Source organism: Montipora foliosa, chromosome 8 (genome assembly GCF_036669935.1).
Source record: "Montipora foliosa isolate CH-2021 chromosome 8, ASM3666993v2, whole genome shotgun sequence".
Classification (NCBI taxonomy): domain Eukaryota; kingdom Metazoa; phylum Cnidaria; class Anthozoa; order Scleractinia; family Acroporidae; genus Montipora; species Montipora foliosa.
Genome location: NC_090876.1, coordinates 41,738,091 through 41,753,090, shown reverse-complemented (window position 1 = coordinate 41,753,090; position 15,000 = coordinate 41,738,091). Strand labels below are relative to the sequence as shown.

At 39.1% G+C, this 15,000-nt stretch overlaps 1 protein-coding gene across 5 annotated transcripts in view; it reads left to right on the top strand.

Moving 5' to 3' along the window:
• Positions 1-15,000, top strand: part of LOC137968949 (gamma-aminobutyric acid type B receptor subunit 2-like) — a 39,547-nt gene that overhangs the window by 9,505 nt on the left and 15,042 nt on the right. For 3 of the 5 annotated variants that reach the window (XM_068815429.1, XM_068815428.1, XM_068815427.1), the window contains 10 exons: positions 2,598-2,979; positions 6,361-6,498; positions 6,979-7,149; positions 8,178-8,291; positions 10,592-10,657; positions 11,869-12,069; positions 12,198-12,413; positions 12,517-12,580; positions 13,577-13,657; positions 14,846-14,996. In XM_068815429.1, the coding sequence (XP_068671530.1) occupies positions 2,689-2,979; positions 6,361-6,498; positions 6,979-7,149; positions 8,178-8,291; positions 10,592-10,657; positions 11,869-12,069; positions 12,198-12,413; positions 12,517-12,580; positions 13,577-13,657; positions 14,846-14,996 (1,493 nt within the window). In that variant the 5' untranslated portion in view covers positions 2,598-2,688. Of the gene's footprint in view, positions 1-2,597; positions 2,980-3,857; positions 4,146-5,966; positions 6,250-6,360; positions 6,499-6,978; positions 7,150-8,177; positions 8,292-10,591; positions 10,658-11,868; positions 12,070-12,197; positions 12,414-12,516; positions 12,581-13,576; positions 13,658-14,845; positions 14,997-15,000 lie in introns of those variants that run through there. The other 2 variants (XM_068815431.1, XM_068815432.1) reach the window with 2 other exon arrangements.

Below are 15,000 nucleotides of genomic sequence, written 5' to 3'. Positions count from 1 at the left end.
CCCGAAACCAAACCACTCAATCCCGAGTCGAGCACTCTAACCATGAGGCCACCGCGCCTCCCACAGTATTGCATTATGGGAATGGGAAAATAGTCTTTAAATAATGCACTGGTAGCAACATCCCCTGTTTTAGACCGAAAAAATCAAGGAAAAATTAAAAACGAACATTCATTCAATCTGTCTTACTTTATGGATGTCAGGTCTACCATTATAGTCTCCCCAATTACTTGAGCTCAAGTTTAGAACGTATTCAAAAGAGAGCCTTGAAAATTATATACGGTTATGATAATCATTAAAGAGAAGCGCTTCAGATGACATGGCTGAAAACTCTAAAGGACCGAAGAGAAGATCTTTGCTTAAAATTTTTTAACAGCATTGTCTCCAATCCTTTGGATTGTCTATATCACTTATTGCCTTTCATTCCAGCAAGCGCAAGACATTTTAACTGACATTTATTATAATTACATATGTAATTAAAATTAGTTCTAAAATTAGATGTTATTGTTTAGTTTTATTACATAATTTGTACACCTTTGCAATTCAGCTTCTAGCTGCTATTAAGGTATTTTTAATAAACGTCTATCTAAACGTCTATCTATCTATCTATCAAAGAATTTATCACCAAATATAACTAATGGTAAAAAAAGAGGACAAATTAAAATTCAAGGTGGAAGCTTGAAAGATAAAACATCAGATAAACTAAAATGAACAGAAAAATGCTTTACCTAAAGACATTGAAGTATGGCAAATAACTCCTCAATCGTAATGTACAGATGAAACAACGGAGGAGCTTCAAGCTTAATTACACTGTCCAGAGTCCTCCTTCTTGTTATGATGCATGTAGTCAGTTGCTTGTAATTGCACCGTAATATGAAACTCTTTTTCGACGTCCTGTAAAACGTGACCATCAGGTTAATTATATATCTTTGCCGACATTAAAATTGGTTGATTGTGTATCTTCTTTTTTGCTGAACGTATTTTTTCATAAATCTCGTTGATTTCTTTTCTGTAATGATCAGTTGCCTTTCAAAATGTTTGACTTCGGTATAAACGAGATCGATGTAGAATTTTGTCGGCAAGATGGAAAAGCGACCCAAAATTGCGTCTATGAGCTAAAGAAATTGAAACTGACAAAGTTAATAAGAACGGTTTCCACAAAAATAAATGGGCATTGACCGCGGATGAGAATCTATAATGCACATTATCACGGTCCTAGCCATCGCTTGGCGCTGGTGCAGGTAATTTTAGGGTTGCAAAATATTAACATTTAATACATACGAAAATCTAACGTTATTTACAAGGAATGACTAGTTTTTAAAGTGGTGTTTATACATACAGGGTCAGAGTTGTAGGTATGTTGGCAATGCAATAGACCCTTCTACGGTTTTTTACCGCCATCTTGTCTGGGGGGCAAAGACAGCTAAATTTGCAGTAAATGTATAGGATTTTGGCCGACTTTGAACCGGTGTAGCGCCGCTAAAAAGAGACAGATTTCCAACTTTTGCCACTACTTTAAATATTTTTATTGAAATAATTCATTTAACAATAAATAAGGGCATTAAGGAAGGTATGACATCCGTAAATTCGAATAATAAATCTTCTCATGTTGCTTCTAATTTCGCGGCAATTTGCCGAGATGATTTTAGAAGGGTTTGTATGGAATCTTAAAAATTCGTTTATGGTCGTTGTAGCCTGAAGATGTTCTTTATATTTAATGAAATTAATGTCAGTATAAATGTCTTTTAAAAGACACCATCAATGTGGAAATCTGTCTCTTTTTAGCGGCGCTACAGCGGTTCAAAGTCGGCCAAAATCCCATACATTAATTGTAAATTTTGCCGTTCTTGCCCAAAAACCAAGATGGCGCCAAAAACCGTCTATTATAGGTAATTTATAGGTAATATAACAAAAGTAAGTTTATGAAAAGAGAATATGCGTTCAAATTGAAAATCCGGATATCTAAAAATCCAGACCTTTCAATTCTCAATCGAACGCAAAATAGGAAAATGGATTTTCCTGCGACCCTGACCGGATTAATTAATTTTATCATACTCATGCCCTTTAGTTGTCATAATCAACATAAAAGCCAACTTGAGTCAATATTAGCCAAAGAGAAATTAATGTACTTTTCCCCCTGAACTCTGCTATTTCAGTTATTTACCTTTTTTAAGTTTCCGTGCCTTTTAATGTTAAAATGATATTTGTTATTATTCACTTTTAGTTTTTTTTCTAGAGTGGAGATGAGGTGCTGTTTTCTCTATTGCACAATTTTAAATTAAAAATGAATAACGCCCTACCACAGTATGCGGCAAATATTCCTAGCTTCCAACTGCCATTTAATGCATGACAAATTATTTTCAAATTTAGAAATTTCAGTGACTGGTAGGAAACAGAATTAAGTGAATCCTTTTCAGACTAAAATAAAACAATACAAACTTCAAGGCTGTGAGTAGTGTTTATTTTCAGGATGTCAAATTACAATGTTGCTGGTCGGATCAAACATATTATCTCTTTGAAACTGCGTTTAGAGAACTGACAAATGAAAGTTGTGTCATCAATCAAATTGAGTTCCTTGTTATTTTTAAATTTAAATTCAGTTTTAGGAAATTCGAATAACAGCCCGAGGCTACTCCTCTTCCAGCAAATTAAGTTCAGAGTTTCAGCTAGTCAGCCGGCCAACAATTGCCGATGTTCTTGGCGCAAGCGATGGGAAACCAAAGGTCTTTTAACAAGCAAGTTCAGAATTGGATTCTGGTTCCGTTTTTCGTGTGCTTGTTTATGAGAATCCCCAGGCAAGCACTTGCAAACGAAGAAAAGAAGACGCTGACAATTGGAGGACTTTACGCAACTGGTTCAATCACCACGTTCCAGAATGCTTCAGGGATTATTGAGACGGTCAACAAGGCACTTCAGTTCATTAACGAGCGATCACAAATTTTGCCTGGTTACAAATTGCAGATTCGTTGGGCAGATACCAAGGTGAGTGTGAATTTTGATGTTTTTGTTATAGGTATTTAGTTGTGACCGAGGACGACGAGCAGTTGGCATTAGCAGGAGGCCTCAGTGACGTATCCCCAGATGTCGATTTTAGAATGAGTATACAATACACGAGAACTGTTAACACAAAGGAGAAATCTCATTAGCATACGTCTACGTGTGGGAAAGCTGTTTCTTATTTCTTTCGAGAAGTGTCTTTTTGAGAAAAGGAAATAAAACGTATCGACAACGGTCTAGGCGAGGAAAAACATATTTGTTTCTGGGGCAAAAACTATTTCTGAGTAAGGAAAAAACCTTAGCGATAAAATGTAAGTGAGATGTTCAACGACAGTTGATAAAATTTAAAATTTCTTTAAAACAGCTTGTCTCTTAATCAAGCTTTGATGATAGGTTTTGCGTTGTGTCTTTAGAATATACTTGAAAATTAAACTGTAATGGTTTTTACATAGCATACAAATTCGAAGCTCGACGAGCGTGCCACATAACTTTCTTGTGTCCATTAATTAATTCATGAGCTAATGGTGCACAGGTGGCTATATACAAAAATTGTTTTGTACTTTCGGCTTTGCGTGTATAGATTCAAGTGAGCACGCTCTTTAATTTCATATTTGAAAATCACTCAAAAGCCTAAAGTTACTCTAGCGAGGTACACGCTTTACCGCGCTCTTCAAAGTTCCCATGATCTTTGTACCTTTCTTAACCATACCATAGGCGCCTATAGTCCCGTAACTAAACGGATCAAACTTCACTGTTTCTTTACAAAAATGATTGGAACCGTTCCACATTTTTATTGGACCCGTGCCATTTTTCCTCTATCGTGTAAACGCGCCTTGTAAAAAACGTTCCACAAAAAGCATGTCCCTCGGGAGTCCGAACAAAGGTTCAAATTGTGAGAAAAACAAGTTATTGGTATGCTTTATACAGTATAAAGAATTCTATGGAGGAGTGTTTCATCGTGTTTAAAGCTCATGTGCGTGTCGTTTTATCGATGACCTGATAGGCTGTTTCACTTATGAATTAATGAAGTTTTGGGAGAAGGAGAAATTGTGAGAGGAGAACATTAGCATTCAAGAAAAACAAGTTATTGGTGTGCTTTATACAGTATAAAGAATTCTATGGAGGAGTGTTTCATCGTGTTTAAAGCTCATGTGGGTGTCGTTTTATCGATGACCTGATAGCCTGTTTCACTTATGAATTAATGAAGTGTGGGAGAAGGAGAAATGCTGTGAGAACACGAGCCTCAGCTTTTTCGAGTTCTCCCAAACTTTCACGAGTGTTTCTATAACTCGGTAGAGACACGGGGTACATTTTTTTTATTTCTTTTAGAAAACAACCCGACGAGAAAAAGGAAAACAACTTGTTAACTCTAATTATCAAAACACAAATTCTGTTTGCTCGAGCCATGTCTAGGTCAACAGCTCGAGCTAGTTTTGTGTCTCCATCGAATTATAGAAGCCCGATTTCTAACCAATCAGCACGCTTATTTTCTTAGGACTGTTTCTAAATACACATTTATGGTATAAGAAACAACAGTGCATTCATTTTTCCTTCCTTCTTAATTATTGAATTTATTTATTCATTGATTATTATTGTTTGTTTATTTTGTAAGCAAATCAATAGACCATTTTTGGGCAGTATTCAGTGATAGCGAGGCAGAGAGGACAAACTGATTAAACAACAGATACACGTTGGGAACTATACCGACATATTTTCCACTGCCCTTTGTCTTTCAGCTCTAAACCTCTCTTTCAAGCTGGATTTTAATATCTCAAAAGTGGTCTATTTTTTTATTGAAGGTTTAAGAATACCAAATTGAATGAAGCGTTGCATTAAATAAAACCCATCTCATCTCCTGAGGGAAAGGAACGAAGTAAGATGAGAAGAAGTAGTCAGGGCTTCGCTCGCTTCTTACATGTTTCCTTGACGCCGTACGCTCCACGCACCTCTTAATAGCCCACTTTCGATATATTCAAATTCACTCCTAAACAAAAGCCATCATCTCGAGGCTGTGGGGAATAAACTCATACAAATCCTTATATTTATTCCCCAGAGCCTCAAGATGATGCCTTTTGTTTAGGACTGAATTTTAATATATCGAAATAGATCGTTTTCACTGTCTCGCAAAAAAAAAATAAATCGAAAACCATCCAGCGGAAAAATTCAAGAATTCGTGATGTTGTAGAAGATAAATGAAGAAGACACTTCTCCAAGTTTTAGGCCTGTGCGTTTCCCCAAACTTCAGATATTCGTTGAAATGTCTCGCAGAAATTTACAGAGCCCAGTATGAAAACGCCATGTTGGTGTACCTCTGTGGTGCACCAATATGGCGGCCGGAAAATAGTGCAACATCTGGAACTTACTTTGGCTATCTAGGCGAGTGATCATCTGTACTGAACAAACATCTATAGATCGTTTTCACGTGACGTCATCATTTTCTAAAATCCAAACCTAAAGAGCCACGAAAGTTTTTATCCTCATCAGGCATAAGAGGCGGTAAATTTGTATCCATTTGCAATTTTAAAGCTCAATAGCGTGCTTCGTTTGGAAACCAGAGTATTTTGAATTTCTGAGTTGTAGCGGTCAGGAGCGGTGCGTGACACGAGGCGACGATCGAGTTTATTGAGAAATATATATTTATCTCATGGTTTTGAGCCTTTTTAGAATTTAAAGCATTAGGAAAAGTGCTTAAGTAAATAGCTGTCTGTTCAGTACAGATGATCACGCGCCTAGATAGCCAAAGTAAGTAACAGATGTTGACACTATTTTCCGGCCGCCATATTGGTGCACCACAGATGGACACCAACATGGCGTTTTCATACTGGTCTCTGTAAATTTCTGCTAAACATTTCGACGAATATCTGAAGTTTGGGGAAACGCACGGGCCCAAAACTCGGAGAAGTGTCTTCTTCATTTATCTTCTACAACATCACGAATTCTTGACTTTTTCCACTGGATGGTTTTCGATTTATTATTTTATTGCGTGACAGTGAAAACGATCTATAGGTCTTCGAGGGAGATACGGAGGCAGGGGTAGCCTCAACATGTATGGCTTGTGGGCCCGACACTTTTCCATTGTTTATCAAAAGGGGAATTTTGGTCTTTCAAATCGAAAAAAATAGGCCATTAATTAGTAAAATCCTGTCATATATGATATGCTCACCTTTTTCCGCCGTGACTTTTGATATGCAAGCAAGCTTAGCTTGATACAACCGTCAAAGGAAGTTTTGCTCCGGGTGGGAGTTCAACCTTCAGGTTTCATTTAAACCAACGCTCTTTTACAACAATTGGATTTCTTATTAAATTCCATGAACCTCGAAAAAAAAAAACCAATCTAATCGTCCTTTCACGAAATCCTCATTTTAGTGTCAGCTGGGTCATGGTGTCCAAGCTTTATTTCAACACATAAAGGATCCGCCGAGAAAGATAATGTTGCTGGGAGGAATCTGCAGTGCAGCCACTACACCCATCGCTGAATGCTCTCAACTTTTGAATCTGATACAGGTATAACAGTAAACGCTATACTAGAGAAATAGTGCACACCTTGCCTTCATAAATAAGAGGCAGCAGTTAATTACATGCCCAAACAAGAACATAGGCCATTTGTACGGGCAACCTCGTTGCCAGCCGGTCTCTCTTCTTTTCTTCCCATGGAGCGAGAGAGAGGGGCACTGGGAACGACGTTGTTAAACGGGAAGTGCACGCCTTTGTGTAGGGCTTGCATTTTTTCTCTTGAATAAATTTAACAGACGTAGTTTACATTTATACAGGACGAATGCGTTTTTGTGCCATTTATACAGATTCGCAAAGTTCGCGCCTCTTGTAAGGTGCGGCCCTCTCGTAAATGTGAATATTTGCAGCCATAAAATACCATGTTTTTATTTTCATTTAGTTCGCAATAGAAAACGTTTGTATCCTTTGTATTCTTTGCCTATACTGCAAGTTTTTCCGCCTGGTTTAATTTTCTTTCATTTCCACCTACAGGTAGCTTACGGAGCATCTTCATTCTATCTCTCGGACAAGAAAAAGTATCCTCTCTTCTTTAGAACCATTCCTCCTGAGAAAGGACAAAATCGCGTTCGTCTAGCTATCTTGCAGCATTTTAAATGGAACAGAATTGCAATACTAACTGAGAAAGAACCTTACTATGAGGCTGTGAGTAATTATATGAAAAGAACGCTAACAAATCTACAAACCTCTAGCAGTTACAGAGGTGCCATACTATGGAACTCTGTCTCAATGTATTTCAAGGGACCCTCATCCTCTTGGATTTTTTATCGCAACGTGAAAAAAAGGACAAGTACATCAAGGAAATAGATTTTAGAGCCCAGCCAGTACAGTCGCTGCCCGGAAGTCGCTTCTTAAATGGGCATTAACAGGATAGATCTAAGCAACCCTTTTGCCTTCAGCCTTATCATAAACACAGAATATGATGATAATGACGCTAATACTTTTTTATCCTTCTTCAGGGGTACCCAATTATAATCTTCGTTGAAATCTGTGTTCGGGAGAGTCAAACTGTTCTAGGAATTTCGGTTCTACGTCGCCAAACAGCAACAGATTTCTTTACTAAAATATCGCCTAAAAGATTCGCATGCAACCAGTGAAAAGTAGTTCCTTACGTTTTCGGAAGGGGTATGATTTTTTCAATTTTTTGGCACTTAAAAACGTCACCTAGCAGTTTCGGATGAGAAAATGGTTCGGTTGGAAGAACTTAGAAGGTAAAGTTCAGCTAGCAATTTCTGAAATGAAAATATCATTTCCTATAATTTTCGGGCACTTCAATTCTCAGCTAAGATATCCGAACAAATCAAATTCTCCTGGGTGATAAAAATATCTCTTTAGACAGTCTTTACATTACAAGGCGTCTAGAAATGTTTTTCAAATGCTTTTGGCTTAATTTGCCCGTTGGGTGCCCTTGCTTATTGATCAGGCGTTTTCCCATTTTCTGTGCCAGCAAGCAGCCACGTTCTTGTGTGACCAATTCGCTTCAAACAATGGGTGAAAAATTTCCCGTGAAGGTGCCCATACGTTTTCCAGAAACAGAAGAAAATAGTTGCACAAAAATGATGTTCAATTCATGTATGAGTGTCACCATTTCTTCGTCTGTTTCTTTGCACGGACCACCAGGCAAGCATTAACACCTGTTCCCATGATACTTACCTTTTGGTCATGTTTTTAAGGCTTTCACAAGTCTTATTGAGCTACTGGAGAAACATAACATCACTATCGTGGCTAAAGCGTTCCTTAATGGCGTTGATGAAGAGGATCACCGGTCTCCAATTAAGACATTTCAGGTAAACATCTGCTGCGAAAATGCAGTATAATACAACTAAACAGAACAATAATCCTCTGAAATCCTTTTTTTAAAAACGGGCTCTTTTGAATTGTGCACGCTCCTCGATTGAGGATTGCTTCTAAGTTTCAATTGGATACGGCATTTCAGTGCAAGACCAATTGCAAGTTGTCGCATCTTGTGCAGGTATATGTTTACTATTTTCTCATCGACATGGATGACTCCAGCATCTTGAAATTGCATGAAAAGAAACGTTTGCATAGTAATAGAGCTCAATTCAGGCGGAGGATTTGAATAGTGCACCCACAATCACATGGCGGCCATGTTTGCACGCACAGCGCAGGGGGGCTCAGTTGGTTGAGCACCAAGCTGTCGTGCGGGAGGTCGTGAACTCAACTCCGGCCGAACCAAAACTCAGGGTCTTTAAATAACTGAGGAGAAAGTGATGCCTTCGTAATTACATCTGCAAATGGTTAGACTTTCAATTATTCTCGGATAAGGTCGATAAACCGTAGGCCCCGTCTCACAACCCTGCAATGTTCATAACGCTGTGGGACATAAAAGAACCCGCGAACTTGTCGCAAAGAGGGGGGCATGTAGTTCCCGGTGTTGTGGTCTGTCTTGTGTGGTGCATCATGGGTAGAAGGGTAAATGCTACACCAAGCTACTCTAAAATCCGAGGATAAATAAAGATATATGATATATGATATGATATATATGATTTTCGCACCGAAACGTTTCAACTCGAGCCTCGGGGTACGAAATCCATTGTCTATGGCCAATATGGCCGCCGCGCGAATAAGGCCCATTTGTGCGCCTTAATTGAAGTCATATTAAGACCAAAAATGACTCATTGTTATTCATTTTCTTGAGGCTTAAGAAATTCAAGGCTCGAAGATCTAATAGCTATACAATTTAACATTTAACATCTGTAATTGCCTTGCTTAAACCCTTGCTGGGTGACTAAATTTTCAATAACATTAATTTCAGAAGAATGCGGCGAATCAGGGTTTCGGTATTATCTATTTTTGGGACGGCTACTGCTAGGTATTTTTGCGGGAATAGAAACGCGGTGGTATTGCGTTCCTTGCACAACCGGCCATGATTTTGCGTTAAGCGCAAGCAATCCTTCGTAAGGATCCTTGGATACAGATCAGTAAGAGATATTAGGGCCGTTTATACGAGAGAAAATAAGCCGTGGCTTACATAAGACGCGAACAGTCCTTTTAAATGATACAAAATCGAAGTTCACGGCTTACTCCATCCGCAGCTAGCTCAAGCCGAGGCTTATCCTGACCAAGGGGTTCTGGACGTGACGTGAACGTGTCCGTATAAATGTACTCAAGCGTTGTCCGCGGCTTGTTGAAGCCGTGAACGGCTCCTTTACGTGCACTTGTTTTGTTATTAGAGCTATTTGTAGTGGTATTGAAGTTGCTAAGTAAGTTGAATTCAGCCAGTGTAAGTTCTGCAGCACACCGCAAGTGTTCGTTTACGACTTCACTGGATCGATACTGGATTACATGTAAAGCTTTAGTTTGATAATTTTTCTTCGCTTGTTTGCTTACTCGTGCCATTTATCTTGTGATGTCGCAAATCTTGCCTCGCAATTAATTACCCAAAACGAGGCATCAAAATAAATTTACGTCATCATTGGATCAGTTGGCCGCGAACTTAGCCACGAACCATTTATACGAGCATTTCGCGTCTTATGTAAGCCGCACTCGTATAAATGGCCCAGTTCGCGTCTTATGTAAGCCGCGGCTTATTTTCCCTGGTATGCATGGTCCTATTGTGGTCATCAGGTCCAATCTGATTGGCCACAATTTGACAGAAACCGTATTCTAAATTTACATAGTACAGAAGGTAAACTGATGGACCATGGTCAGATGAGAGAGATCGACACTTGTTGTTTATGGGCTTTGATCATTTGTACTCTTTCTTTTCTTAAGGAAGGAAAGAAAAGAGTAGAAAAAGCTGTAGACCCCAGATGACCTCTGAGGGCCTCCTAGCGGAAGTCCTTGTTCCATTTTTCTCTTTAAAAATTTGCTAAGCCGTGTGTTCCCTTGTTGCCGAAATTACTTCTAAACTTGCTCTCAGCTTTATTATCCCTAAAATGGTCGATGCTTCCTTCCTTGTTCCCCTAGATGTTTTGTCTTTGTTCCTCTGTTCCCCAATTCAAATTAACGATGTTCTCTTTTTCCCGAAAACCCCTAGAAATTCTCGCTTCTGACAAAGGAAGAATTTTCTATTTATGCAGAAACCATACATAAAATATCTCATCCAACATTTGTTTTCTTCCAGGACAAAGATGCGCGAGTGATTGTTGGGCTTTTCTCAGAAAAAGTGGCCGTCAAGGTCTTTTGCCAGGTGGTTATTGTTTTTCTTCCTTTCTTCCGAAGAAGAACCGGAAGTTCAGGATTCACGCTCTCCCTGGTTTGGAGCGGACTAGGTGTCGTTATTCATAGTTACCTCTGGTAACGAGTATGAAGAAGTGATTCAGTGAGATCTGTTTACCGCAGCTTTTATTTTAATATTTTGGGTTTGTATGGGGGTCATCACAAGGAGTGAACTGGTATCCCCACTTGAGTGATCGATGTCCTAATACTGAATGTTTTCAGATCCGTGGCGTCTCTTTTTAATTGGGAGCTTAAGCACGCGCGTTTTTGAGACGCGGACGGCAACCGGAACTGAACATTTCGCGTGCCAGGACAGTGGCGTCTCCCAGATTTTTATACGAATCATTTCTAATGGAGAGAAGATACTTGGAAATGTGTTTGTGTGAAGATGAGTTAAAAGGGAAAACAGCTCACTTCCGGTTGCCGTCCGCGTCTCAAAGACGCGCGTGCTTAACCTCCCTAATGTATGCAAATGTGACGTAAAAGGAAAAAGTATGCGTTGATCGGCTAAGAGACCCAATTCTTAGTGGAAAAGCTATCCTTGATGTGGATGATCTGAGAAAGGAATTTGTGAATCCCTCCCTAGGGTTTTGAGGAATAAGAAAACGTGTAATTTGAACTGGGGGAAAGGGGAATAATGACAAAACATCTTATGGGAAAAGGGAACACAAACAATTTCAGGGATCAAAAGACTGGGAAAAAGTCCCCCCCTCCCCTTCATTTACACTCATTTATTTAACGCCAATCAGAGAAATAAGAGTTTTAAGCTCCAGGTCACAAGCACCTGAAATTGTGCTTCCCTACCAACCCATGTACCTAGCTTAACGACGGTGCCTACGAATTCCACGATATTTTTGTGCGGTTTACTGAATATGCGGGAAAAGCAGATCTCAACAAGTGTTATTGAAATCCAAAGTTAACCACGCATTTTTCGAAGATGATAATTAATCAACAATATTTGTAAAGAGCTTTAAAATACAAAGCAATGTCTGGCGTTCTTTTCCAAATTGAAGCTTAATTATCTCCGAAAAATGCATGGTTAGCGCTGGTTTCCCAACCACTGTCGTACTAATGTTATTTCACGTAGCTTTCTGCGTATATCACAAGCATTTTTATCAAATTAAAGTGCAGAAGGACTTCTTGTATTGCTAGCAATATCAATTTCTTTCGCTTCGTTCTAAGGCTTACAAGCAAGGCTTTTACGGGGGCAAGTATGTATGGCTTTTGATAGGCTGGTACCAGCCTAGTTGGTGGAAAGATCACACTGCAAATGCCTCCAAATTCAAATGCAAACCAAAACATGTGGCCGAAGCGTTTGGAAATTACATCATGACTGCCTTTCGAAAAGTCGGACCCAGTTCACCCAATATAATAGGGGGCAAGGTAAGGGTATTGGAAAAATTTGATTTGTGATTTTTTGCGTATACGATTTTCAATTGCTTGTCATTGATGATGTCTTTAACAACTTTAAAAAGATATAAATGCATCTCTCAATGGTTAAAACCTTGCAGAAAACGCACAGTTGGTGGGAAAACAATGTCAACCGCCTTGGACAATATTCGGGTTTTGCGTATGACGCAATGGTGTCCATTGCACTGGCTCTGAACAGATCAGCTGCAATCCTCGCTAGCAGAAACAAGACCTTGGATGAATTTGACTACACAGACGCAGAAATGGCACAGATATTCAAGGAATCGTTATCAACTGTCAAGTTCCAAGGATTTACTGTAAGCCATTTTATTTGTTCCAAAAAGGAGTCTTCTAAAACATTCTTCACAAAAGCGAAGTCAGATTTTAGTATTAACAGTTTTGGTGATGCTTATCACACAGGGCCAAGTGTATTACAATAAGGAGGGCGAAAGGAAAGGAATTGTGGAAGTCGGCCAAAAGCAAGGTGAGACCCTCTATCCTTATGAACGTTTTCTGGTCATAGCCTGCAACAACGGTCTCCTTCAGGTTTTCTTTCCTCAGCGATGTGGCAAATACATAACCTTTCGTTAGAATAACTATCTGACTATTCCTGTTACGATATCTAGAACATTCAAGATTCTTATGATAATTAGTCTTTGTGCTAAGAACATTCTAGAAATGACATTGTTGACTACTATTAATTAAAGACTCATTTCTTATGTAACTATTGGTCACTTTGAGGTTGCGTGGCAGACATGGTCGAGAGTGTTATTGAAAAGCATTAGGGGACTGTTTTGGGGACGAGCCACTGTTTATGCAGTCGTTTACTCTGCAAAGCAAAAACACTTTCGTATATTCTTGTAAAATAACAATCAACTGCAGGTAAAATCTTTATAACTTACATAGTTAGTAAGTAAGCGTCGCATGTACCACGATCTAAATGACCTTATGTTTAAAATCTTTTCGTTTTCTGGGCAATTATGCACCTTGGCAAGCAATCAATCGTTTTAGAATTTCCATTGTACATTATTCTGGCTGTTTAGGAAGCTCAGATGCTAGTATATCGCTTTCTTGTAACTTGAGTTCTTGCTCCTTGCAATGCGTCCCCCAAAACAGTGCCGCGATGCAATTCAACAAGGCCCTTTACCCTGTCTTCCGCGCAACTTCAAAGTGGCCAGTTAATAAATAGACTGTTGACGGAATTAGGGTTCTTGAAATTTCTAGAATGTGCTGTTGGGGTATATAAGCCGAGCGGGATCTACCTTTCTATAACGCTCTGACAAACTAATCAAGTGAAGAAAAAGTCCGCGCCTGCTTTAACGCGTGCACAATCATGTGACAGCTAGCAAGTGTTTGCACCTGGTGTGGAGAAGCTGCAATTGGAAATACTTCATCAAGAAAGAGAAATTCACTCAGCAAAAATTTTGTAATTTTTAAATCTCACCATTTTGAGCTGAGGAAGAAAATTTTTTTATCCCAGGTAATGAAATAAAAATACTTGGAAATTACACAGTGCTTAAGGAAGAGCTTGTTCTCGAATCTGCTAAATTTATTTGGCAAGGTGAGTTAAGACCAACCTTGTTTTATATTGTGTACATCTAGTGTGCGCTGGTCTAGTCCGTTTAAAATAAGTAGGCTTCGGCGTTTTCTCAACCTCGTTCCAAGTGCTTTTTCCCGAAAAAAGTCCTGGGAACGAAGTTCCACGAATAGTTGAGTTCAAGAGGAAAGGCAAATATCACCAGATTTCGCCAATTCACTTTGGGTTCAGTTTTGAGACGAAATTATTGCTTGGTGTACTTTTTTTCCGAGCGACTTAAACCAAGGGGCCTCCAAGCAAGTTTCCTTTTTTAAACGTCGTCCTGATTTTAACACACAAAATGCTCTTTGATCTGGAATCTATTAAGCTCAGATCAGGTTTTTAGATAGCTAGCAGTGCGCCAATCACCAATGTAGGCTACCAAGTTGTTAAGCTGAACGCTCCTATTTTTAACAATATATAAGATCATTGTCAAATAGCTTTTTCAAATGGGTGGTTTGGACGAAAGACTTGGTTACCGAGAGTGGCAACAGCCGCTTAAAAAAAGGGAAAGAGGCCACGCCGAAACGCCACTTGACATAGTTCAAGATGGCGACGGCGTGAGTATTGCAGGGAATGGTAACGAGACTATCGTCAGAATAGGCCTCCTTCGATGACAACTGAGGACTTTGTGTTACGTTTTAAAGGTCTTAAGGAAGGTGCCTACTATTGTTAGAGCGCATACGTTCTGCGCATCTCAAGATACTCAGGTTTCCTATTGGTGGTGCTTACCAATACAGGGATATTTTTGCACAGTTTAAAGCTATGCGGAGAGAGCAGAACTCAGCAAGTACTCTTGGTATCCAAAAAGTAAATTGGGGGTATCCACGCATTTTTCAGAGATAATTAAGCTTCAATTTGGAAAACAACGCCATACATTGCTTTGTATTTTAAAGCTTTTACAAGTACTTTTGATTAAGTATCTTTGAAAAATGCGTGGTTACCCCCAATTTTCTTTTTGGATTTCAATAACACTTGTTAAGATCTGCTTTTCCCGCGTATTCATAAGCCGGGAAAAAAATACCTCTGAATTAGTAGGCACCATCCTTAACGGAATATGAACTGATGAGATTTGAAAATACATGAATATATGATGAGGTATGAATTCGAGCACCTGAATACATGAGATATGATAATGCTGACGTGACTTACAAATGATTATCCAAATTTCAGGAGGCAAGATTCCAGCAGATCAAATGACAACGGTTAACAAACAGTTCGAAATTTCCTTAGGACTTTTCGGATTCTTTTGTGCTGCAGACGGTCTGGGAATTATAATAGCGGTCGCCTTCTTAACCTTTAACATCAACAACAGTGAGCACAGGTAT